General features: G+C 44.9%; 1 protein-coding gene across 2 annotated transcripts in view; it reads right to left on the bottom strand.

Annotated features, from left to right (window-relative positions):
- Positions 1–7,857, bottom strand: part of CUL5 (cullin 5) — a 97,855-nt gene extending 89,998 nt beyond the window's left edge. The window contains exon 1 of one of the 2 annotated variants that reach the window (XM_045038028.1): positions 7,436–7,857. Coding sequence is in view for 1 of the 2 variants with exons in the window: in NM_001246321.1 (NP_001233250.1) it covers positions 7,436–7,459 (24 nt within the window). In the remaining variant the exon portion in view is untranslated. 2 annotated transcript variants of the gene reach the window in all.
- Between the last annotated feature and the right edge of the window lie 18,974 nt (positions 7,858–26,831).

Genomic DNA, 26,831 nt, shown 5'->3' with positions numbered 1-26,831 from the left:
CAATGTTTTAACCTGAGCTGTAACTTGTTTGGGTGTTTACACAGTCCATCAGGTGCCAATTTATTCTACCTACTATACCAAAGCAAGAGTCAGATGGCTTTCTGTGACACAACTGGGTTCACCAGGACACCTAGCAAAACATCTATTAAGAACCACCTGTCTTTGTCTATCTCTCTTCTCCAGGCTTCTCCTCTGTCCACCAGACGGATGTCTAGCGTCCTCCTGATAACCTCCTGCAGTCTAAAATTCCCCTCTTCTAATCCATTGATAAACAACTGATCTCTCAAAGTTCATCCTAAACTGTCACATTCTGTTAGTAGCAATAATTAATATACATCACCTCCAGATAATGGTAATTTTGTTCACTCATTTCTCTTCAAAGAATATGAACAATTCTCACATTTACATTTATCATTGCTTTTTTAAATTTTTTAAATATTTATTTTTGAGAGCGAGCACGAGCACGAGTGGTAGAGGGGTACAGAGAATCCAAAGCAGGCTCTAGGCTCTGAGCTGTCAGCACAGGACCCCACACCAGGCTCAAACCCATGAACCACGAGACCATGACCTGAGCTGAAGTCGGATGTTTAACTGACTGAGCCACTCAGGTGCCCCATCACAGTTTTATAGTAACTAATTCAGTCTACTATTCCTACTTCCACCTCTACCCATGGCCAACAATCATAACCCTGAATTCCCTTTTTCCCTAAGCTGTGTCAAATGTAAGCATGTCTCTAGGACAGGACACTGGAGGGAGGGCAGGCCCCCTAAGGATCATGTACCTCTTACCCATTCAGAAGGGCAATTTCCCACAACTCAATGAAAACTGACAAGTTAGGTTCTTAAATAAGGCTCTCATTTACATTCCGATACAAGTGCATGATGGGTATTTTAACCATTCACTGACAACATTCAAATCTTGATAATCACGTCCATAATTCCTTGCCAAGCATGTTCCTGACTCAGTGCTTTTACATGGGCTGTTCCCATTCCCTCTACATGAAACTCTTCTCCAAACATGTACAGGCTTCTTCCCTTGCTTCATTCAGGTCTCCAGTTCAATGTCCTCTCCTCAGAGGCCTTCCCTCATTAGCACAGCAATTGCACTACTAGATATTTACCCAAAGGTTCAAAAATACTGATTCGAAGGGACACATGAACCCCGATGTTTACCTAAGCATTGTCAACGATAACCAGATTATGGAAAGAGCCCAAATGTCCATCAACTGATCAATGGATAAAGAAGATGTGCTATAAATGTATGGCAAGATTTCATTCTTTTTGATGGAATATTAGCCATCAAAAAGAATGAAATCTTGCCATTTCCAACAACGTGGATGGAACCAGAGTGTATTATGCTAAGCAAAACGAGTCGGTCAGAGAAAGACAAATACCATTAATTCACTGATAAGTGGAATTTAACAAACAAAACAAATGAACACAGGGGAAGAGGGTGGGGGAAAGAGATGGGGAGGCAAATCATAAGAGACTCTTGGGGGTACCTGGGTGGCTCAGTCGGTTAAGCATCTGACTCTTAATTTCAGCTCAGGTCCTGATCTCACCGTTGGTGAGTTCAAGCCCCACATCAAGCTCAGAGCTGTCAGTCATTCTCTCTCTCCTTGCCTCTCTGCCCTTCCCCCTCTGTCTCCCTTCCTCCCTCTCAAAACAAACTTAAAAACAAACAAAAGATAAGAGATTCTTAACTACAGAGAACAAAAAGGGTTGATGGAGGGAGGTGGGTAGGTGATGGGCACTAAGGAGGGCACTTGTTGTCTTGAGCACTTGGTATTGTATGTAAGTGATAAACCACTAAATTCTACTCCTGAAGCCAATATTACAGTATATGTCAACTATCTAGAATTTAAATAAAAACATGGAAAAGAAAAAAAACCCCACCAGATTCCTCTCTATCCTTTCCCTAATTGTTTTTCTTCATAGCATATACCTGACCTATAGAATGTATTTGTTTATATGCTTTTTGCCTCTCTCTCCATAAAAAAATATAAATTAAATTTAAAAAAACTTTTTAATGTTTATTTATTTTTGAGAGAGGGTGAGAGAGAGAGACAGAGCTCGAATGGTGGAGGGTCAGAGAGAGAGAGGGAGACACAGAATCGGAAATAGGCTCCAGGCTATGAACTGTGAGACTATGACCTGAGTCGAAGTTGGATGCTTAAGTGACTGAGACACCCAGGCCCCCCACCACCACCTCTGTGGATCTAATTAGAAGGGAACAGAACCAGAAATTTCTTTTTTTTTTTTTTAATTTTTTTTAATTTTTTTTTCAATGTTTTTATTTATTTTTGGGACAGAGAGAGACAGAGCATGAACGGGGGAGGGGCAGAGAGAGAGGGAGACACAGAATCGGAAACAGGCTCCAGGCTCCGAGCCATCAGCCCAGAGCCTGATGCGGGGCTCGAACTCACGGACCGTGAGATCGTGACCTGGCTGAAGTCGGACGCTTAACTGACTGAGCCACCCAGGCGCCCCACAGAAATTTCTTCTTTTAACCAATCAACACTCACTCACAGAGCGTCTACAATGCAGATACTTCACTCGACTCCTCTTTTTAAGCAATTATCACTTGTTTATGGAGCACCTACCATAAACGATCACTGCAGTTGATGGTTAAGGCATCAAGATTAATAACATAAAGTCCTGCAATAATGGGACTTACCATCTTGGAAGGGAGCTAGATATGTAAATAGATTATGCAAATAATATATAAGTATATATGCATTATGTATAAGTATATGCTTGTAAGTATACTTATATGTATATACTTATATACACACATATGTGTATAAGTATGTAACTATTATGAAAATAACATATAAGTACACAAATATGTAATATATAAGTATACAAGTATGTAATATATAAGTATACAAGTATATAAGTACACAGATATATAATATATAAGTGCTGGAAAAAACCTGATGTAGTGCTCTGGTTATGCAGGGCAGGCAACAATTTGAAAAGAGAGCTCTAAGAAGAAAGGAGGAATCTGGGCTGGGTCTTAATGACTAAAAATGAATTTAACAGGCAAATATTGAGGGATAGTGGTATACTACTGAACCAACAAGGAACCAGACAGGTAGAGGTAGGGGTGTGTGAGAGAAAGAGAGAAAGAGAGAAAGAGGGTGAGAGGGAGAGAGAGAGAGAGGGGAGAGAGAAGGAGAGGACATGGGAGGGAGACAGATATTAGGGAGAAGACCCAACTGGAAAGATATCAAAGAATTTGAACCATCAAAGGTATGTGAGCAGGAAAGTGATATGGTCAGAACTGTGTTTTGGTCCAGAGCTCAGATCAGAGTTAAGAGATAAAAATAGTGAAATCATGGGAGTTAAGACTGCCCCAGAAACAGAAGTACAAAGATAGAAAAGGGCTGAAGATTAAATCCCAAGAAATAAGCACATTGGGGAGGATAGGAGGGAGGTCAGAGAAAAACACAAGTGATCTGAGAGACGAGACACCAAAAGAGAACCTCATAAAAATTAAAAGGGAAGCAGAGATAGTCATCAACAATATCAGAAGAGAGGATGGACGTAACATTTCGCAATCATGAAGTTGCTATTGCTCTTGAGGCCGACAGCTTCACTGTAAGCAGGTGGGGGTCAGGGGAGAGTCGGGTCACAGTTAAAGAAAAAGGTGTAGAATTATAAAGGCAGTGAGTGGGGGCCACCTTTCAAACAACAGCGAGAATGAATGGAAAGAGAAAAAAGGGCAAAAGTTTGTGGCCAAAGCAGAGTACAGGTGAAGTTTATACCAGGAGACAGGGGAACTTTCTTATCCCTATAGAAGTGAGGAGGAGACTGGAACAAAATAACAGGGAATGTACTGACAAGTCCTGGGGGGGGGGGGGGGGGGGGAGTGAAGGCTGAAGAACAAATGGAAGGAAGCAATACAGTGGGTGCCTTGAAAAAGAGGAGACTCTAAGAGAAACTGGAAAAATTGGTGATACTGATCAAGGTTAAGGGCACTCCAAATAACTGAATAAAGTAATAGGCTAAGAATTAAATGGGGTGGAGACTTGAAAAATAAGATTTAAACAACTGCTATTTGGGGTAGGATTCTCAACTAGAAATGAAGAAAACAGCAAAGAGCACTTAGGGCCTAGATACTGCAAAAGCAAAGGAACAAGAATTATATGTTAAAAAAAGACTAGTAATATTGAAAGGTTTTAGGCAAAATAAACCCCCCAAACAACTGATAATTGTTTATGACAAAACATACACTACCAATCTCTGTATATTCAAAAGACTTCCAAAATCCAGCCATAGTCCACTTGCTTTAAACAAAGTATTATATCAAATTGCAGTATTAAAAAAGTAGGTGGTTTGTATTGCTTTGCCTACTGACTTGCAAGTTTCACATCAAAGTTTCGATCTTGTTATCTCTCAAAACATATTAGCTATCCCTCCAAACTGTCATCCACAAAGTCCAAAATCTTAACTTCACCCAAGTTACTGGCAAACAGGAAAAGAACTTATTTTTTCACAAGAACACTGAAAGCCTCCCTTCGGGGTTGATGATTTATCACTTATCATTTCTTCAGGTACAGCTGTTTAACTGATAATGAAGCAAATTCTAACTGTATTCTCATCTAGCCTACGCTTCTCCGTTGTGACCCCAGGACATGACAATTTCGGCAAATATGATCTGGTGAGATCTAACTGCACAACGTCTAAGGCATATTTCTCTTGTGAATCACTCTATTTGTCCTATCAAAAAAGCAAATAAGGCTAACGTGGCCACACCCAACCAGCTCTATCTCTATTCAAGGGTACCCCCAGACTTGAATTTAAATGAGCCTATGAATTATGTTATGGGTCTACCCTGGCAGGGTCTCACTACATTTCTCCAGGAAAACAGACTGTTCACTTTTTAATTACTTTTTGTTTTTTTGGGTTTTTTTTGTTTTTTGTTTTTTTTGGGGGGGACAGAGAGAGACAGAGCATGAACAGGGGAGGGGCAGAGAGAGAGGGAGATACAGAATCAGAAACAGGCTCCAGGCTCTGAGCCATCAGCCCAGAGCCCGACGCGGGGCTCGAACTCCCGGACCGCGAGATCGTGACCTGGCTGAAGTCGGACGCTTAACCGACTGTGCCACCCAGGCGCCCCAGTTACTTTTTGTTTTTAAGAGAGAGAAAAAGAGAGACATGTGCACACGCTGGAGAGGAGAAGACAGAGAGAGAGAGAGAGAGAGAGAGAGAGAGAGAGAGAGAGAGAGAGAGAGAGAATCTGAAGCAGACTCCACACTCAGGGCAGAGCCCAACACGGGGCTCTTATCCCAGGACCCTGAGAGCACGACCTGAGCCGAAATCAAGAGTCCTATGCTCAACCCACGGGGCCACCCAGGCACTCCTAATTAGTTACTTCCGTTAAGTATAAAAATGAGACAACCTCTCTCCCCACCCCCAAAAAGAAAGAAAAAAGGCAAAAACCGAACAAAAAAGCAAACAAAAAACCAATACAACAAAAAACAAGCAAAAAACCAATACAACAGTTTTCTGGCCAACTTGAACATGGAAACTTTTGGTGATACAGACAGAAGAATCAAATGTCTATTTATAACGTTCACTACGTTAGTTATACGTATTTTAAATCGCAGACTTTGTTAAACAATATTCAGAAATTCCCTCTCCCCCTTTTTAAACGCTTCATGAAACAATTTCACTGAAAAATTTCCAGTGTGACTTTGGCATGTGTCTTCATGTTCACTGAAGTGAATGATTCATTCACCTGTTTTTTTTTTCAAAGCATTACCATCTTCCTTTAATTTATAAACGTCTGAGTTAATATGAAGTATTATATGTAATATGACGTATATACAATATGAAATATTATACGCAATATTTCAGAACTTCTTGAATCCCTGTGAACTTTTTAACCTGAGTCCTAAATGCCCATTTTCTACACCTTCAAGCAGTCTTTTCGTTCTATAGGTGGGCGTTGGATACGAACAATCATAATCCCGACAAGGTAAGCACTCTTCTAGTATTTATGAAGTCGCTTAGCTTGGCAAGGCTTTGTACGGAATAGAATAAAGCGACTTTCTCTTTTCTGAGAGAGAATTCTTGGGGGGGAAAGGGCCTTGGTTTACATCCAAGTAATCATCAAGTCAAAAAAAAAATCACAAAGAATCGCGAACCCAAATACTTCTTAAGCACACTTCAATGAATAACATTAACTACCGCTTATGTAAACAGGCAGAGGCACCAACAGGCGCCTTCAGAACTTTTCTTTCTGACTCTATCAGAACTCTGCTATACTGTTACAAAAGGAGGGTAGAATGGGTTACTCGATGCCCATGAATTCGTATTCTGAAACAGCGGTCGTAGTAACTCAAGTTATTCGTGTGTATTGTGTACTAATTCCCCGCCAGTCACTATTTTAAGCCTTTTGCACACACTAACTCAATCTTAACGATGCTCCTATGAAATAGGTGCTATTGATAACCCCGTGGGATGGGTAAGGAAACCTAGGCACAGAGAAGTTAAGAAACTTGCCAAAAGTCACACAGCTTCTGGGTGGCAGGCTGAGCGGAAGCCATACCGCCTCTTACACTAATAAAATTAGGTCTACGTTTCCTAAGACAGCCTCACCTGTTGGACAGTTATCATCAGTTGCCTAAAGGAGACCTAAGTGAGGGGCCAGCATATTTTCATGAACTTCCTATTATCCGTGTGCGGTGTCTTCTCCTCCTCCCAACTTTTGAACTGATGGGGAGAGAATACGCTCCTGCGGGCCTAGCCCTTCCCGGCCTTCCCACACGCTAACTCACTCGAGCCGTTTCCTCGGATCCCGTAACTTTCCCAAGCTCCACACCGCTGGGAGCACTTCCTCGCTCGGTCCTCCGGCTGCACCGCACCGGGGGTCGCGAGGTAGTCTCCCAAGGAAAAACCCGAACTCCAGAACCGGAGAGCAGGAGGGAAGGCGCAGAGGGCCGACAGGAGAGCCCGGCCCCGCTCGCCGAGCGGCCGGGAATTTCTGGCCGACTAGACGCGGCGAGCAGAAATTCAGAAGGTGGGAGCGGGGAGGGGGAGGGGGTCAGTCAAGTCATTGAAACCTACCGGGCAGCATTTTCTCGGATCGCCCTCTCACGCGTCCCGGGCGCCCGCCTCGGAGAGAGCCGAGACCCCGAGAGCGCGCACGGCCCGGCGGGTCCGGGCGCGGCAGCACCGCGCACCCGCCGCCCCGGGGCCGGAGCTGGTCCCCCGCGCCGGGCCTCGCACACCGCGGCCGACCGGCGGGGCGGACGGCCGGCGCCTCCCGACCCCAAGGCCACAGACCCCCCGCGTTCCGGCCCGCGGCGGCGGACGGCCCCCGAACGCTCCCCCCCTCCGCCGCTGAGCCCGGACCGGGCCTCTCCCGGCGAGCCGAGCCCAACCGGGACGCGGGGTCCAAGCCGGGCTGCGCTGAGGGTCTTACCTTTAACAGATTAGACGTCGCCATGTTCCTTCAACTTAGCGTCTCGCGAGACGGCGCGAGATTTCGTGGCGCTCCGGGCCAGGCCCCAGGCGGAGGCCGGGGTTCCCACCGGGGCCGACCCGCCCGCCGGCCCGCACCGGGGGTGTGCTCGGCACCGCGGGGGCGTGCCGACAGCGCTGACCTCGTCCCGGGCACCTGGAGCTTCCTCACTCGTCCCCCCTACATGGTCACCGGAGCTCCCCCACGCGAAAGAGCTCATGCAAACGCTCGGGGAGACGGCAGCGGCGAATGGTGACGAGGTAGCGGGAGCCGACCTGAATTGGAAGAGGAAGCATCGACTCCACGAGCCTCCCCACTCCTTCGGATTAGCCTCTGTGGTTGCACCCGCAGCGGCCACGGGCAACGAATTTAGCACGGCTTAGGCCGGGCAGCTCAGGTTCCGCGGCCGCGTCACGTGACGCGGCGGCCGGGGGCGCGCTCGGGAGCGAGCGTGGGAGCCGGGATGCCTCGGAGGGTCGGGAGGCTGTGGAGAGGGCGGCAGCACGCCCTCTGCTGGCGGGACCAGGTATTTTCTCTCGTCCCCCAAAGCCGGGGATGGGGTGTACCTGGAGGGGCGCGATCCTCAAGGAAATGCTTCTGACAGCTGGGCTTAGGTCCGGGCAGCTCATTCGGTAAGAACTGGCGCCTCGAAGGCGTCCAGTAAATGTTTGTGCAATGACTGCTTCAATAAGTGCGCAAAAGCGTGAACTATTAATATTTCCAGTCCAGAGTGCCTGGCACTGAAATAATGAACATTCATCTTGGATTTCCCGTGGGCACATGATGCCAGAAGGTACTAACCATAACCTCCCCCCAAGCTTTAGCCCTTCAGACCACAAACCACTGGCCCAGATAAGAGAATATAACTCACAGAAAACCGACAGTGTACCTGGAATTATGTGATGCATGTTTATAAACAGTATTCATTCCTACATGCATAATATATTAGGAGGGAGGAAAATTAGATCTATGGAGTAAAATGCAGCCAGGAACGGGCATGAAGTTTGCAACTTTGCATAGAATGATCCAAGCAGGTCTTGCTGAGAAGATGCCTTTGGAGCAAAGGCCTGAAGGAGGTGAGGGACAAGACCAGGCCATGTGTGGAAGAACACTGCAGATAGGGGGAACCCGGCGGCAGGTTGCCCAGACTGTGGGAAGAGCCGTGAGAAGGTGGTGTGTTCAGAGCTGCGAGAGTGAGGAGAGCATGAGATCATTTAGGACCTCGTGGGCTGCTGTAATAAAGACTCGCTTGTATCCTGAGTGACATGGGCCATCAATCACGCGGGCTTTTGAGCAGAGGGGTGGCATGATGAAACCCCTGTTTTCAGGGGGCCTGGGTGGCTCAGTTGGTTGAGCATCCGACTTTGGCTCCAGTGATAATCTCATGGTTTGTGAGTTTGAGCCCCACATGGGACTCTGCTGACAGCTCAGGGCCCGGAGCCTGCTTCGGATTCTGTGTCTCCCTCTCTCTCTGCTCCTCCCCTGCTCACACGCTGTCTCTCTTTCAAAAATAAATAAAGATTAAAAAAAAATTTTTTTTTTTTTAAATCTCTGTTTTCACATGCTCACTCTACTGTGTAAATAGTAAACAGAAGGGTCATTTAAAGAGCTTCTTAATATCTCCTTAAATTGACAGGACAGTCAGGTGTCCCAATTTTCAAATAGTTTCTTAGAGTAATCTAGGCATGATTAACCGATGATCGAGAGGTAGAGCAAGGACTCAGCCAGCAGGTCTGTAATGTCCAGGCAGAATGTCAACACAGGGATGACCCTTCAGGGGTTATCTTTGTTCGACAGATGGGAAAAACTGAGGCTCAGAGTGGTGATCTGGCCAAGGTCACTCAGGTCAGAGAACAGGCCTAGTCCAGCATAAACTTTATATAATTATGGTTCCCTTTTCCAGGGAAACTGGGTTTTATCTTCAACCCTAGGCTAACTCTCCTGCTCGATTTAAAGTGTAAATTGATTGGGGGGCCTGGGTGGCACAGTCGGTTAAGCGTCCGACTTCAGCCAGGTCACGATCTCACGGTCCGTGAGTTCGAGCCCCGCGTCAGGCTCTGGGCTGATGGCTCGGAGCCTGGAGCCTGTTTCCGATTCTGTGTCTCCCTCTCTCTCTGCCCCTCCCCCGTTCATGCTCTGTCTCTCTCTGTCCCAAAAAAAAAAAAAAGTTGAGAAAAAATAAAGTGTAAATTGATTATAATCAATTTTATGTATCTTAAAATAAGATGACAATGATAAAGCAAGTGAATGAATGAATGAATGAATTAATGAATGACACTTAAGAATCCAACTAAGGGGGCACTAGAGTGGCTTAGTCAGTTAAGAGTTCTACTCTTGGAGCACCTGGGTGGCTCAGTCGGTTGAGCGTCCAACTTCGGCCCAGGTCATGATCTCGCAGCCCATGGGTTTGAGCCCCGCATCGGGCTCTGTGCTGACAGCTCGGAGCCCGGAGCCTGTTTTGGATTCTGTGTCTCCCTCTCTCTCTGACCTTCCCCTGTTCATGCTCTGTCTCTGTCTCAAAAATAAATAAACATTAAAAAAAAAATTAAAAAAAAAAAAAAAGACTTCTACTCTTGATTTAGGCCCAGGTCATGGTATCAGGGGTTGTGAGTTCGAGCCTCACATAGGGCTCTGCACTGACCTCACAGAGCCTGCTTAGAATTCTCTCGCTCACTCTCTCTCTGCCCCTCCCCTGTTCATGCTCTTTTTCTCTCTCTCAAAATAAATAAAACAAAAAAATTTGTTTTAATAATCCAAGTAAGTATTTAATACTTTCTTGACTGCCTATTATGTATGTACTTGGCACCAGAAATACAGGATTAAATGAGACAGAGGAGACCCATGCCATCTTGAAGCTTACACAAATAACATATTACTTAACTGGGGTGCCTGGCTGGCTCAGTCAGTGGAGCATGGGACTCTTGATCTCAGGGTTGTGAGTTCAAGCCCCACATTGGGTGCAGAGATTACTTAAAAACCACCACCACAAAATCTTGAAAAAATGACTCATTTGGCGTTGTGATAAATACTCCAAAGGAAAAATCCAACGTGCACTACAGAGCATATAGTACGGAGGCGGGACCAATACCCTAACTGCCATCATTCCCATTTCACACTACAAACCTTGAGAGTACTTTCTGAAACCCAGTTGCAAACATGCCAGGATATTTCCTTCTCCTAACTCACTCGTTCTGGCAACAGAGCTTCTATAAGATGTCCCCAGTTTACAATGAGTTCTCTATTCCACTGACTCCACCGATTCCTTGCCACCCACCATCCCCTCCTGTTTTTACCTTCTTCCTCTTCCCATTTCGGTCTATGGCCTAACATTACAAAAATGCTTAAATATTTTAAAAGCTTAAATATTTCATTTATTTTAAAATTAGCACAAGCACATGGTACAAAATTCAGAATGTGCTAAGCAGAATGCAGTTAAAAGCAAGCCTCCCTCCCCTTTCTGGGGTAATGTGCTATATTGTGGCTGGGATTTGGGGTATTCAGATGTATGCATTTGTCAAAATTCAGCCAAGTGCTGTTAAGGTTTTTGCATCTCCTTCAAAATTAAAAAAGTGGTAAACAAAATTTGAAATTTAGTTAATGATATTCATGCTGAAGACTTCAGAAGCAAGTGAAGTTATGTTTACAATTTACTCTGAAATGTATCAGGAATAGCCTCAGCAATCAGACAACACAAAGAAATAAAAGGCATCCAGATCGGCCAGGAGGAGGACAAACTTTCACTCTTCGCAGATGACATGATACTCTATATGGAAAACCCAAAAGATTCCATCAAAAAACTCTAGAACTGATCCATGAATTCAGCAAAGTGGCAGGATATAAAATCAATGCACAGAAGTCAGTTGCATTCCTATACACCAACAATGAAACAACAGAAAAAGAAATCAAGGAATCGATCCCATTTAAAGTTGCGCAAAAAAAACCATACAATACCTAGGAATAAATCTAACCAAAGTGGTGAAAAATCTATACACTGAAAACTATAGAAAGCTTATGAAAGAAATTTGAGAAGACACAGAAAAATGGAAAAAGATTCCATGCTCCTGGATGGGAAGAACAAATATTGTTAAAATGTCGGTCCTACCCAAAGCACTCTACCTATTCAATGCAATACCTGTCAAAATAACAGAAGCATTTTTCACAGAGCTAGAACAAACTGTCCTAAGATTTGTATGGAACCAGAAAAGACCCCAAATAGCCAAAGCAATCTTGAAAAATAAAACCAAAGCAGGAGGCATCACAATCTGGACTTCAAGCTATATCACAAAGCTGTAATCATCAAGACAGTATGGTACTGGCACAAGAACAGACACTCAGATCAGTGGAACAGAATAGAGAACCCACAAATGGACCCACACACGTATGGCCAATTTATCTTTGACAAAGCAGGGAAGAATATCCAATGGAATAAAGACAGTCTCTTCAGCAAGTGGTGCTGGGAACACTGCACAGCGACATGCAGAAGAATGAACCTGGACCACTTTCTTACAACATACACAAAAATAAACTCAAAATGGATGAAAGACCTCAATGTAAGACAGGAAGCCATCAAAATCCTCGAGGAGAAAGCAGGCAAAAACCTCTTTCGTCTTAGCCGCAGCAACTTTTTACTCAACACGTCTCCAGAGGCAAGGGAAACAAAAGCAAAAATGAACTATGGGGACCTCATCAAAATAAAAGTCTTCTGCACAGCGATGAAAACAATCAGCAAAACTAAAAGGCAACTGACGGAATGGGAGAAGTTATTTGCAAATGACATGCCAGATAAAGTGTTGGTATCCAAAATCTATAAAGAACTTACCAACTCAACACCCCAAAACCAAATAATTCAGTGAAGAAATGGGCAAAAGACATGATTAGACTCAACTCCAAAGAAGACATCTAGATGGCCAACCAACACATGAAAACATGCTCCACATCACTCATCATCAGGGAAATACAAATCAAAACCACAAGGAGATACCACCTTACACCTATCAGAATGGCTAACATGAACAACTCAGGCAACAACACATGTTGGCAAGGATGCGAAGAAAGAGGATCTCTTTTGCAATGTTGGTGGGAATGCAAGCTGGTGCAGCCACTCTGGAAAACAGGATGGAGGTTCCTCAAAAAATTAAAAATAGAACTACCCTACAACTCAGCAATTGCACTACTAGGTATTTATCCAGGGGTTACAGGTGTGCTGTTTCGAAGGGACACATGCACCCCCATGTTTATAGCAGCACAATCAACAATAGCCAAAGTACGGAAAGAGCCCAAATGTCCATCGAAGGATGAATGGATAAAGAAGATGTGGTATATATATATACAATGGGGTATTCCTCGACAATAAAAAAGAATGAAATCTTGTCATTTGCAACCACGTGGATGGAACTAGAGAGTATTATGCTAAGTGAAATTAGTCAGACAAAGACAAATATTGCATGACTTCACTCATATGAAGACTTTAAGACACAGAACAGATGAACACAAGGGAAGGGAAGCAAAAACAATATAAAAACAGGGAAGGGGAACAAAACATAAGAGACTCTTAAATATGGAGAACAAACAGAGGGTTGCTGGAGGGATTGTGTGTGTGGGGGGGGGGGGATGGGCTAAATGGGTAAGAGGCATTAAGGAATCTACCCCTGACATCATTGTTGCACTATATGCTAACTAACTTGTATGTAAATTAAAAAAATAAATTAAAAAAAAAAAACCACACTCAGATATCACCTCACGCCAGTCAGAGTGGCCAAAATGAACAAATCAGGAGACTATAGATGCTGGAGAGGATGTGGAGAAACAGGAACCCTCTTGCACTGTTGGTGGGAATGCAAATTGATGCAGCCACTCTGGAAAACAGTGTGGAGGTTCCTCAGAAAATTAAAAATAGACCTACCCTATGACCCAGCAATAACACTGCTAGGAATTTACCCAAGGGATGCAGGAGTACTGATGCATAGGGGTACTTGTACCCCAATGTTTATAGCAGCACTCTCAATAATAGCCAAATTATGGAAAGAGCCTAAATGTCCATCAACTGATGAATGGATAAAGAAATTGTGGTTTATATACACAATGGAGTACTACATGGCAATGAGAAAGAACGAAACATGGCCCTTTGTAGCAACGTGGATGGAACTGGAGAGTGTGATGCTAAGCGAAATAAGCCATACAGAGAAAGACAGATACCATATGTTTTCACTCTTATGTGGATCCTGAGAAACTTAACAGAATCCCATGGGGGAGGGGAGGAAAAAAAAAAAGGTTAGAGTGGGAGAGAGCCAAAGCATAAGAGACTCTTAAAACCTGAGAACAAACTGAGAGTTGATGGGGGGGTGGGAGGGAGGGGAGGGTGGGTGATGGGTATTGAAAAAGGCACCTTTTGGGATGAGCACTGGGTGTTGTATGGAAACCAATTTGACAATAAATTTCATATATTGAAAAATAAATAAATAAATAAATACATTTAATTAAAAAAAAAAAAGAAATGTGTCAAGAATAAAAAGGGTTGATGGCTGCATAGAAAGGTAGACCAAGCAAATGGAGTGAAATGTTAATGACAGAATCTAGGTGGGAGGTATACTGGTGTTCTCTATGTAAAATATTTCAGCTTATCTCTATGTTTGGAATTTTTCATAATTAAATGTTGGGGGAAAATTTTTTTTTTTTTAACAGGCCTCCCTTGGGGCACCTGGGTGGCTCAGTTGGTTAAGCGTTCAACTCTTGATCTCAGTTCAGGTCCTGATTTCAGGGTCATGAGTTCAAGTACCACATTGGGCTCCACCCTGGGCTGGAGCCTGCTTAGAAAGAAAAGGAAAAAGCTTTGGGTGCCTGGGTGGCTCAGTTGATGAAGGGTCCAACTTCAGCTCAGGTCATGATCTCACAGTTCGTGAGTTTGAGCCCCACATCGGACTCTGTGCTGACGGTTCGGAGCCTGGAGCCTGCTTCGGATTGTGTGTCTCCCTCTCTCTCTCTCTCTGCCCCTCCCCTACTCGTGCTCTGTCTCTCTCTCAAAAAGGGCACTCTGTGCCTCTGTAAGCAGGCACGTATGTATTCTTCCGTCTCTCCCACAAATGATGGCCTACTACTTATACTCTTTTACATCTTTTTTTCCCCCCTCAGGTGTATGATATAAATTACTGAAAAATATGTCTGTGCTTATTTTTTTTACACTTCTTTATAGAAATTCAGATAATTATTGGCAGACCCTAATGTATCCATTGCATACAGGATGTTTGGAATTGCTCCTTCAAAAATAAGCTTTTGTGGGGACCTGGGTGGCTTAGTCCGTTGGGCGTCCATTCAACTCTTGATTTCTGCTCAGCTCATGATCCCAGGGCCGTGAGATCGAACCCCATGTCAGGCTCCATGCTGAGTGTGGAGGCTGCATAAGATTCTCTCTCTCTCCCTCTGCCCCTCCCCCATATGTGCACCCTTTCTGGCTCTCTCTCTCTCCCTCTCAAAAAAAAAAAAAAAAATCCAGGGGCGCCTGGGTGGCTCAGTCAGTTGAGCGTCTGACTTCAGCTCAGGGCATGATCTCAAAGTTCGTGGGTTCGAGCCCTGCTTTGGCTCCGTGCTGACAGCTCAGAGCCTGGAGCCTGCTTTGGATTCTCTGTCTCCTCCCGTCTCTGTCCCTCCCCTGCTCACACTCTGTCTCTCTCTCTCACTCTCAAAAATAAACATAAAAATTTTTTTTTAAAGAATCCAAAAACACACAAAAAAACAAAAAGGCCCTTACAGTCCCATTTTACTTACTTACTTATTTATTTATTTATTTATTTATTTAGATTTGTTTTTAAGTGATCTCTACACCTAATGTGGAGTTAAGACCCACGGCCCCAAGATAAAGAGTTGCACGCTCCACCCACTGAGCCAGCCAGGTGCCCCTCTTACAGTCCATTTTAAACACAATAGCTATAAAGTCAAAGCTTTTGATTTGTAAGAAGCAAAAAACAAAAAGTTTTTGTACATAAAAAGATAGTAGGTAGGGGTGCCTGGATGGCTCAGTTAGTTGATGGTCCAGACTCTTAATTTCAGCTCAGGTCCGGATCCCAGGGTGGTGGGACCAGCCCTTCATTGGGCTTCCTGCTGAGCATGGAGACTGCTTGGGCTTTTCTCTCTCTCCCTCTCTCTCTGCCCTTCTCCCCCGTTCACACACACACTCTCTCTCTCTCTCTCTCTGAAATAAAATAGAAAAAGATAGTATGTCAAGTTTAACCAATATATTGCTTGAATAGAAAATTGTTGAAAATCTTGTAAAGGTTTACAAGATTTTGGAGTGACAGAGAGAGGAGAGAAACAGACCCGGGACGTGGAGGAGGATGGCCACTGGGCTTCCCAGACCTCTGTATATCATATGGAGAGAAAGAATCCGCCCCGAGAGACCTTACCACTGCCTAACATCAGGAAGATGCATGAGAGCCAACCCTAAGCCTAACCCAAACTTGAATCTAACCATAGCTCTGTATCAATTTCCATTCTTATTCCTAAGCCAGAAGATCCTTCTTTGTTGTGCCAGGGGGTACCCACATGGCCAGTGCTGAGCCAGGTATCAGCTATCTTTCTGGGGGAGGCTATGTCGAGGCAGCTGCCTTCTCCATATTGCTTATAAGACAGTCATGGGTACCTTAAGTCTGTGCTCCCCCCACACCACTACTTTATATGGATGACTCCCTCTTCCATGGCCCCAAACATTTCTAAGCGCCATTCCCACCTCCAGAAAGCGGTGTCCCGGACAGGATAGGTGGCTAGGACAGGGGGCAAGAAGGAAATGAAAGCCCCGCTAGTAACTGTGTGAAATCAAAGAGAACCATCCCAAGATTCCAACCCATGGGACCAGGTCAGGAGTGAAACCCCCACAGTCCACTCGATACATGTCACATAATCACTTTCTTGCAAAGTGTCTTCAACAACCTCGTCCCTTTCCCTGTCCATCATACATAAGTAGTATAATCACAACCTTGAATAAACCCTTCAATCTTCTCCATGCCCACACCTAAGTAGGTCCACGTCGTTAGATAAAGTCCCAAAACCAAGTTCAGCGGCTTCTCTTTAAAGTCACAAACTTAGACCTTGGATGAGCATTTAACACACTACCCGACAATCCTGTTGTGTTTTCTCCAGCGGGCTTGCTCAAGTGGGTTTCCACTCCATTCCCAGGACGTCCACTTCATTTCATAACATCTTACTCCCTTCCCCCCACGCCTCAGGGCGTTACCTCCATCCGTACCTCACTGCAAACATAAATGGCATCTTTCTTTTCTTCCCCCATCACATCTCCAAACTTCTGTGCGTCCACTGGTAATTCTTTTCCCTGATGGCGCACTGTATGGGCCAGGCCCCTACGCCAGCTCAGTACCGGTGTGTCTGTTTGTATTCCGGGTCCCATTTCAAGAACGCCCTTCTTTTAGCCATCTGCCACCTCTCTTGTTCCATCAGTTGTTCCCCTCTCTCCTATAGCATCCCCATTTGCATTAAAAAAAAACCTGTTCATAAGCATCTTTCATCTTAAAAGAAAAGAATCTCTCCCTTGACTCCCTTGTCAATTCTAACGGTCACTGCCCTGATCTCACTGCTCGGCCCCTTCCAGTGCCATTCTCCACCCTTTCTTTCCCTCCCTTGGCCTCCACGACACCATATTCTCTTGTTAGTTTCCTACCCCGTGGTTCTGTCTCTCTGCGTTGCTAGCTGCCTCCCCCTCTACTTAACCTTTACGCTTGTTCTTTGGGGCTCCATCTCGGACCCTCTTCTCTCAATACCCCTCCTTTAGTGATCTCATCAAGTCCCCTGGTGTTCAATATCACCTATAATGATGAAAACTTCCAAATATACATTTCCAGCTTTGAACCTCTCTCCTGGATGCCTGACTTCTACATCCAACCGCTTGTTTGTCTTCTCTTCTTGGGATCTCATAAACATCTCAAGTGTAACATATTGATAGTATTGAACTTTACCTCAGCCGTATGCTCCCAGAACGCAGTGATGGCTAATCCCCGTCCCCCCGCCCGCCCCAAACCTTTTGTTTTCCAGAAATGACTTCCTACAAAGAACCACCCTTCTCCATCTAATTTAAAGTGTCCATTCTTTCTAACGATTCCTGTTAAACTTGCAGACGATGCCCTCATTTACCTGTGACAAGGCCAGACACAGATCCACCAAATTCCTATTCTTCATCTCATAATGACCAGCTGAAGGGTTTATCCCCCCTGGAACTAGCTAGACATAGAGACAAACATTTCTTGTTCAGCTAACTGGCTGAGATTACCCGTCATTTACAGAAGCAGCCCAAACTGCAAAATCACCCCACCTACAACTTATCCAGGCAAAACCATCCTGCTAAGACGGGCTCCCTGATCTTTGGATCTGGCATGCTCTCCCCATTGTAATAGCCTGAATAAGGTCAATTTCCTTATTTGTTTGATGTTTTTACCTTTGTCAACGTGCAAAACAGAACTTCTGATTCCCTTCTCTGTTCTTTAACTGCCGTTTCCGTAACATTACCTAGTCCAAATCTGTTCCTCTCTCACCTCCCCGACGCTTCACCATCTCAGTTTAAAGCACCATCCCCCCACCCATTTGCTAGGGTCAAAAACCTGGGCATCATCCTTTCTTCCTCCTTCCTCTCTATCCCCTACAACCAACACATGAGCAAATCCTCTCAGATCTGGTTCCCAACATCATCTGAATCTGTTCATTCCATTCTGTATCTACTGCTGTTAGTTTATGACAAGAGAGGGTAACTTCAGCAGATCCCTGACCACACTTTCCCAATCCACACTCTATACAGGTGTGATGGGCTGGGGCCGGTAGAGGAATCAGTCACCATCTGCTACGTTGTGAGGCTGCCAAATGAAACATTAGAGAGAGTGGACCTAGTTTGGGGTGCTGAAGGATTACTCTTTCCAATAATGACTCTATCATTTAAAAATAGCATTCTAAAGAGATAATAACATTCCATATATTCCTTGTGAGAAAAATGTTCATTGATGCTGTTATTACTATCTTCTTTGCAGACCATACAAATCAGCTAGCATTTCGCTGATCTAGGTATTTGTATCATCGCTGAAGTCTGTTTTAACTCAGCAGAGAAAAGAAATTCACAAATATCTTTTGGGGACTTTTAGAGTACTGGTCAATTGCTTTGATCCATAAGGAATTAGTTCTATTTTTACGTTTCAGAGAAAGGAAAATCCACGACCTTATTGAAAATTTTTGTGGCCTACTTACTAAAGAGTGGAGAGACTAGCATTTCTCTACTGTAATACTGACGTAAATCTTTTTTATTCGTAGGTACACTTTAAGGGTCCAGAATATAGATATCGGTGAGGAAAAGTGAAATAATTATTCCCTACTTTAGGTATAGAAAGAGTTTTATAGCATGCTGAATATTAAAGAAAAAAGGATTTTCTGCTAACATTTTCTGTCCAACACAATGGATGTCCAATAAATGTAAGTCTGGTCGGGGTCTCATTCGGGAGTCACCCCACCCTACTGAATGGTTTTGTTCATATGGTGACAGATACAATTTCCAGATAACATGAACATGGTAAAGATATCAAACATGTCTGAAGAAAAGATTCATAATGTAAAATATCTCAACCGACTGGAATAATGGGCTAATGTGACAACATCTAGTAAACAGGAGGAAAAGGAAAACTAGTCTCATGGTCCAAAGCCACATAAGTATGAGGGGTAAATAAATATTAGTGTCTCTCTAGAAATACTTAAGCGTTTTAACCTGCGGGCTCAAGATTCTTTAAAATGTTCATGACCACTTCAGGGACTTACTTAAATAAATTCTTACATTTTGGCACGAGCACCTTAACCTCAGCATTATCAACGAGAGCAGAAAGTAGGGGTGCCTGGGTGGCTCAGTCGGCTGAGTGTCCAACTCTTGATTTCGGCTCACGTCATCATCTCCTGGTTCGTGAGTTTGAGCCCCACATTGGGCTCTGCACTGAAAGCACAGAAACTACTTGGGATTCTCTCTCTCTCCTCTCTCTGCCCCTCCCTGCTCGTGCTCTCTCTCTCTATCAAAATAAATAAACTTTAAAAAAAAAAAGAGCAGAAAGTATAAAAAAAAAAACTTAAAAATACAGCCATAAAGAAAGAGTTAAGTAAGTCTTACAGACATGTGAGAGAATAGTGTTTAGATATGAAAGCTCATAGAAGGCTATTTACACAGGAAAATGCGCAAAATATGACACATGAAAATTCAGGATAGCAAGTTCCAAATCTGTACTATAATTCTTTTTTTTTTTTCTTAAAGATTTCATTTCAAGTAATCTCTACACCCAAGGTGGAGCTCAAACTTACAACCTCGAGATCAAGGGTCCCATGTTCTATGGACTGAGCCAGCCGGGCGCCCCTGAATTATAATTCTAACTTTGGAAAAACTAGCAAACCCTATAATTCTATTTCCTATTCTGAATTAGAGAGGGGGGGACCTGGAAAAAAAATATCCAAAAAAAATGTTACCAATGCTTGCCTGTGGATGATGGGAAATGGGATAATTTTTACTTTTTATTCATTTAACATATTCTTTATTTTTTTAACATTTATTTATTTTTGAGAGAGAAAGACATAGCACAAGAGGGAGAGGGGCACAGATTGAGAGGGAGACACAGCATCCAAAGTTCGTTCCAGGCTTTTAGTGCAACACAGGACTCGAACTCACAGACCACACAGACCATGAGATTGTGACCTGAGCCTAAATCACATGCTCAACCAACTGAGCCACCCACGTACCCCTTAAAATATTCTTCAAATCATCTGCTCATTTAAGAAAATTTTGGGGCACCTGGGTGGCTCAGTCAGTTAAGCGTCCGACTTCGGCTCTGGTCATGATCCTGGGGTTTGTGAGTTTGAGCCCTGCGTCGGGCTCTGTGCTGACAGCTCGGAGCCTGGAGCCCGCTTCAGATTCTGTGTCTCCCTCTCTCTCTGCCCCTCCCCCGCTGGTGCTCTGTCTCTCTCAAAAATAAATAAAAACATTAAAAGAAAAAGATTTTAAGAAGGTTTAAACACATTAAAACATGTTAGAAAGTGAAAGTTCTCTATAATCTCCCCTCTTCCACCACCTAAGAAATCCACCATCAGCAGCTTGCTTTGGTCTCCTCATTTGTTTTCTGTGTACACGTTAAAGAATGTATAAAGGAGCTTCTCCAATGTGGTGCATGTATCCTCGGAGCACATATTAAAAAGCTAGACCGCTAGGCTCCACCCTGTGGAGATTCTGATTCCACACAGGAGCCCCTATTCTGCCTTTCCCCCCAAACATCCCGTGTGATTTTTTAAATGTTTACTTATTTATTTTTGAGGGGGGTGGGTGCAGAGAGGGAGGGAGGCAGAGGATCCCAAGCAGGCTCCACGCTGTCAGCACAGCCCAACGTGGGGCTCGATCTCACGAACCGTGAGATCACGACCTGAGCTGAAATCAAGAGTCGGACGCTCCACCGTCTGAGCCACCCAGGCACCTCGCATCTTAGGTGACTTTTACACGTACAGATCATTGAGAAGCTGGATAGTGCTTGAGAGCATGTGCTTGGGTCCTGCCATCTATGAACAGTGACATCCTGGGTGTGCTATTTAACCTGGATGAGTCTTGGTTTACTTATCTGAAAAATTAGGATAAAAATAGCATCTGTCTCAGAGTCATTGCAAAGATTAAAGATCATAATGCAGGCAAAGCATAATGTAGCATGATGTATTACACATTCAAGCACTCAGTACCTGTAACAACAAGAGCTAAGACATGTAACACCGCGTGTCGGACACTGTTCTGGGCACTTTATATAGATGAGTACTTTTTTTAAAAAAACTTAAGGTTTATTTATTTTTGAGACAGAGAGAGACAGAGCATGAACGGGGGAGGGTCAGGGAGAGAGGGAGACACAGAATCTGAAGCAGGATCCAGGTTCTGAACTGTCGGCACAGAGCCAGACACGGGGCTCAAACTCACCAACCATAAGAACGTGACCTGAGCCGAAGTCAGACACTTAACCGGATGAGCCACCCAGGCACCCCTAGGTTAATACTTTTAATACTGGAATCAATCCCTCCTTGTGGAGAACTTAAATATCATTAAACTTCACATCTGGCTGATATCCATGATCCAGTAGAAGGGAAAAGACGATGATGCAGGATGGGGGAGGGGCACCTGGGTGGCTCAGTCGGTTGAGCATCTGACTCTGGATTTTGGCTCAGGTCATGATCTCACAGTTCATGGGATCAAGCCCCACGTAGGACTGTGCTGACAGCATGGAGCCTGCTTGCGATTCTCTCTCTCCCTCTTTCTCTGCCCCACCCCCACTCAAGTGTGTGTGTGTGTGCCCGTGCGCGTGCATGCGTGCTCTCTCTCTCTCTCCCAAAATAAATAGGTAAACTTAAAAAAAAGAAGAAGGGGGCGCCTGGGTGGCTCAGTCAGTTGGGCTGCCAACTTCGGCTCAGGTCATGATCTCACGGTCCGTGAGTTCAAGTCCTGTGCTGACAGCTCAGAGCCTGGAGCCTGTTTCAGATTCTGTGTCTCCCTCTCTCTGACCCTCCCCTGTTCATGCTCTGTCTCTCCCTGTCTCAAAAATAAATAAAACGTTAAAAAAATTTAAAAAAAGAAGAAGCAGGGTCGCCTGAGTGGCTCAGTCGATTGAGCATCTGCGTTCAGCTCGGGTCATGATCTCACAATTTGAGAGTTTGAGCCCTGCATCAGGCTGTCTGCTCTCAGCACAGAGCCTGCTTTGGATCTTCTGTCCCCCTGCCTCTCTGCTCCTCTCCCACTTGCACTCTCTCTCTCTCTCTCTCTCTGTGTGTCTCTCTCAAAATAAATAAATAAAAATAAAAAAGAAGATAGAAGCGGGGAAACTGCCAGAACCATTTTCCTGATGAGGACAGGGGATGGACCTAGCGCACAAATGGAGAGGGTTGGCCTTGGCCAGGAGACTGGACAGTCGCACATAGCAGCAGGAGGGACATGATGTGGTCGATGGGCTGTTGGAAGTGAAAGTCCTCTTCTAATTTCTCTGCTGCTCAAGTTGGAAGCTTGACAGGACGTTGTGAGAAAAGAAGAAAGGAAATTCTTATTTATGAGGGATGGAGGGGTTGAAGGCACTGGGGAAATGCATGTTGATCCTTAGGCAGCCTCAAAGAGGCATCGGACACTGCTGGTCCTGAATGTAGTTGAGACCGCCCGGCATAGCTAAGGAAACTAGGACTCAGTGGGGTTAAGTGATGTGCCCAAGGTCCCACAGCCTGTGAGTGGCAGGACCTGCTTGTTCTTTATTTTTTTTTATTTTTGTAATGTTCATTTATTTTTGAGAGAGAGAGAGAAAGAGAGAGAGAGAGAGAGAGTGAGTAGACCAAGGGAAGGGGCACAGAGAGAGGGAGACACAGAACCTGAAGCAGGCTCCAGGCTCCGAGCTTTCAGCATAGAGCCCAACGCGGGGCTCAAACTCATGAACCATGCGATCATGACCTGAGCTGAAGTCAGACGCTCAACCTACTGAGCCACCCAGGAGCCCCTGGACCTGCTTGGTTCTAAAGCCACATTCAGCTGTGCAGACTCAGGCATTGAATAGGTATGGAACCAGATGCAACCAAGGTTGGGGTTTTGCTGAGGGAGGGTGATGGTGATGGAAGTTGAGCATCCATGTAAAGGAGTGAGGGTGCTGATTGGCCATGGGATTAAAGCTGAGTCAGGAGGGTGAAGGACAGTGAAAAGATAGAAGGATCCAAGTACTGAGTCTAAGGATTGTTGGAGTCAAGACACAATAGGGGACTGAGCCTCTAGGGAAGATAGGACGAGGTGTTTAGAGGGTGAAGGGGAGCTCAGGCTGTGGGTGGTTGCAGAGACTGGTAATGACAAAGGCTAAACTGTGATCGAGGGAGAGAGGCGTTGAGGTAGGGTGGAGGACAGGATCCCTGGGAAACAGGAAGTTAGGGAACTGAGAAGCCAGGCATTGCAGATGCTTTTGGTGTCGTAGTCACATCCCTTAACCTACTTGTGATTTTAGCAGGAGCTGTGATGGAGGACATTTCAGACTCCCCCTGACAGCCTCCTACCTGAGAGGAAGCACCTTTCCTCTCTGCTTTCACTTCAGAGTCTTCTCCAAGCCCCCAGGAGTCCGCTAGGCTCACGGGCAAATGCAGCAGGAATGGGGAAGATACTGCTTCAGGGAACAACCCTCCACCAATACGGGCAGAAGCCAGTGAGTAAGGGCACCAGCCTCCAGCCTTCTGGGAGACAACGTTGTGGGGCTCTCAGGATGCTTCCCAGAGGCCTCGGCAGACCCGAGATCCCCTTTGTTCATGGCAGTGAACTTGATGCCACACCTTTACAGAGGCTTTTCCTTCTTCCTTGTCTTACTCTCCTTGCTCCCTGGTTCGTGATTCCTGGGTTAGCTCCCCAATAAAGCACTGTTGTCTCACTTTGTTTCAGGAGACACTTTACTACCACACCAGGGTATTAATAATCTTCTACATTACTATTGAAGTCACTGAGAATTATGACAGGAGTCATGTTGGAGAGAATGATAGTGAGTCAGGACCTAAACCAATTAAGGGATGAGGGAGTATGACCTAAGGGGTCGATACATGATTTGCAACAAGGATGGTTAATGGATGGATGGACAGTCCATTGACCCCAGGCGCAAATCTGAGTGCTTCTAGGGAGAAGGGGAGGAGGAGGATTTGGAAGTGGCAATAGGAAGTAAAGAAGACCAGTAGCACACAAACATCAGCCCAGGGGTACCTCAGGCCAGCGTCCACCCAGTGGTACAGCCCAGTGGTACGTCAGCCATCTTGTGAGAAAGATGCAGGGGATGCAGTGATTTCAGGGGTGAATTGAGCATCACCTAGAAGAGACTAAAGAGCGGAGGAAACAGAGGTTTTCGGTTTTACTACCGGTCCAGAGGCTTGGAGGTTGAGTAAATCGGAGATGGAATTGGGAGGGGTAAGGTGCAGAGGGGAAACCTAGGCATTGGGGCTTCTTGTGGATATGGATATAACACGGCTAAAGGCATAATGAGATTTTTAAGAGAATATTTATTTTTGGTAGATAAAGAGGGAGAAAGTGAGAGTGGGGGAGGGTCAGAGAGCGAGGGAGACAGAGGATCCAAAGTGGGCTCTGTGCTGACAGCAGAGAGCCTGACTCGGGGCTCCATCCACAAACCTGGAGATCCTGACCTGAGCTGAGATCAAGAGTCAGACGCTTAACCGACTGAACCACCCAGGCACCAGAGATTGGTTTTAATAGTATAAGAGCAGATAGTGGGGGTGTGTCAAGCAGTAGGGATGGGTGGGGATCTTGCCAGAAACACACAGAGTTCTAGCATCCTCTGTTCTCTGTTACAGTTGAAAGCGTGGAAGTTGGGGAAGGGCAGTCCTACTCCATTCAAACCCATAGGATTCTTTCGAATTCTCACCCTCTCTCTCTTTATAAGATTTTTAAGTCATCTCTACACCCATTGTGGGGCCTGGAACTCACAACCCTGAGCTCAAGAGTCACACACTTCACCAACTGAGCCAATCAGGGGCCTCAGGAACTCTCTTGATCCTTATTAGAAGGAGCAGGGAACCCAGGGAGAAACGTGGACTAATCTGGGGTACTGAGAATTCTAGGGAACACGTTTTAAAAACTAGTTTCAGGCCAGTGTTCTCAGAGCAACTGGTGAATAGTCACATATTCTTTCCAAGTTCTTCATGAACGATTGTTAACCACGAGCACCAGGGTGGCCCAGTTGGTTAAGTGAGACTGACTGTTGATTTTGGCTCAGGTCAATTTCTCACAGCTCATGAGTTTGAGCCCAGGGTTGGGGTCTGAGGTGACAGCATAGAGCCTGCTTGGGATTCTGTCTCTCCCTCTCTCTCTGGCCCTCCTCCTCTAGCGTGAACGCTCTCTTACTCTCTCTCAAAATAAATAAGCTTTAAAAAACAGTTGTTAACCAATGCCTGGAGCTTATGCTTCAATATTTTCTAGACAAGGATGAATTAAATAATTCAGGACTTAATGATACTCTATTTGTATAATGGAAAATAACCCCCAAATTCTGAAAAACAGAAAAAGTGTCTGAAGATTTAAAATATGGCAAAACAACATTGTGAGGCAGAATTGACAGAAATGTCAATTTTTGAAAAACCAGCAATTAGGTACATCTGAATTCTAGAACAGATATCATAACCAACTTGCTGGGTTGATCAACTTGTTTCCTATGAACGTGTTTGGAGTCAAATTATCTCCCATCTTATCAGCTGTGTTGGCACTAGCACTGGGACTAGACCCAAGTCTTCAGATTTGTGATTTTTAAAAAAAATTTTTACATTTATGTATGTAAAGAGACAGCCAGAGCACGAATGGGAGAGGGGCAGAGAGAGAAGGAGACACAGAATCCGAAGCAGGCTCCAGGCTCTGAACCTGACGCAAGGCTCAAACCCACACACTGAGATCATGACCTGAGCCAAAGTTGGATGCTCAGCCAGCCGAGCCACCCAGGCGCCCATTCAGATTTGTGACTTAATAATGCTCCTCTTGGCCGAAGGATGGTTTCACAGGAAAACATCAAAGGAAACGCGCTCCAGGATGTTTTGGTTGAACTGTGAGGTTGAACCTTCACTTCTGGACCTGATTCTGATCTCCCCTGAGGCTGCCTCACCAAAGACTAGGACACTAGTACGCCACATCTGTGGATCTCCCCTGCCTCACTCTCACCATATACCCTAACTCTTCTGCACATAGGAGAGCAGTGGTTTAATCCACAGATGGTTCCAAGTTTTCTGACGTTTCTGCTGGACTCGTTTGTTCCAGTGCCCCAGTCATCCTCCCCCTTTGCCCCTTCCTCTCCCACTAAATAGTTCGCCAGCAGGTTGAAACTTTCCTCCTTGGAAAAAGACCGGTCAGAGGTTTGAACTCCCAGCTTCTCAACTCCGCCTTCTGGTACCCTCCAGCGGCCACCGTTGGATTTGCAGCCGCTGCGAAGGAGTGTTCAAAACTCCGTCTCACGAGCTTCCCCTAGTGGTACAACAGTTAACCACAGCGGTGGGAGATGCCATTTGAGTTGATGTTGACTTCTGGCTTAAGGGGGATTTCAAAGACCAGGGGGCGCGCGCGCGCACACACACACACACACACACCTACCTCTAATACTCGTTTCATTATCTATAATTACACAATTATTCACTTTTCCAGTACCAAAAAAACAAACCATTTTATCTTGCCTAATTAGCAGTAAGTATAAGAAATGGAAATTAGCAGCTGTTGGCCAATTATAACTTTTTTATTCATGCTATCACTTGGAGACTTTATCAATTTAGAGTTTTATTTTCAATTGTGTAATAATATTTTTACTCAGGCTACTATCATTCAAAA

Source organism: Felis catus, chromosome D1, assembly GCF_018350175.1.
Source record: "Felis catus isolate Fca126 chromosome D1, F.catus_Fca126_mat1.0, whole genome shotgun sequence".
Taxonomy (NCBI): Eukaryota; Metazoa; Chordata; class Mammalia; order Carnivora; family Felidae; genus Felis; species Felis catus.
Note: the sequence above shows the minus strand (reverse complement) of the source record. Positions and strands in the feature narration are given on the sequence as shown.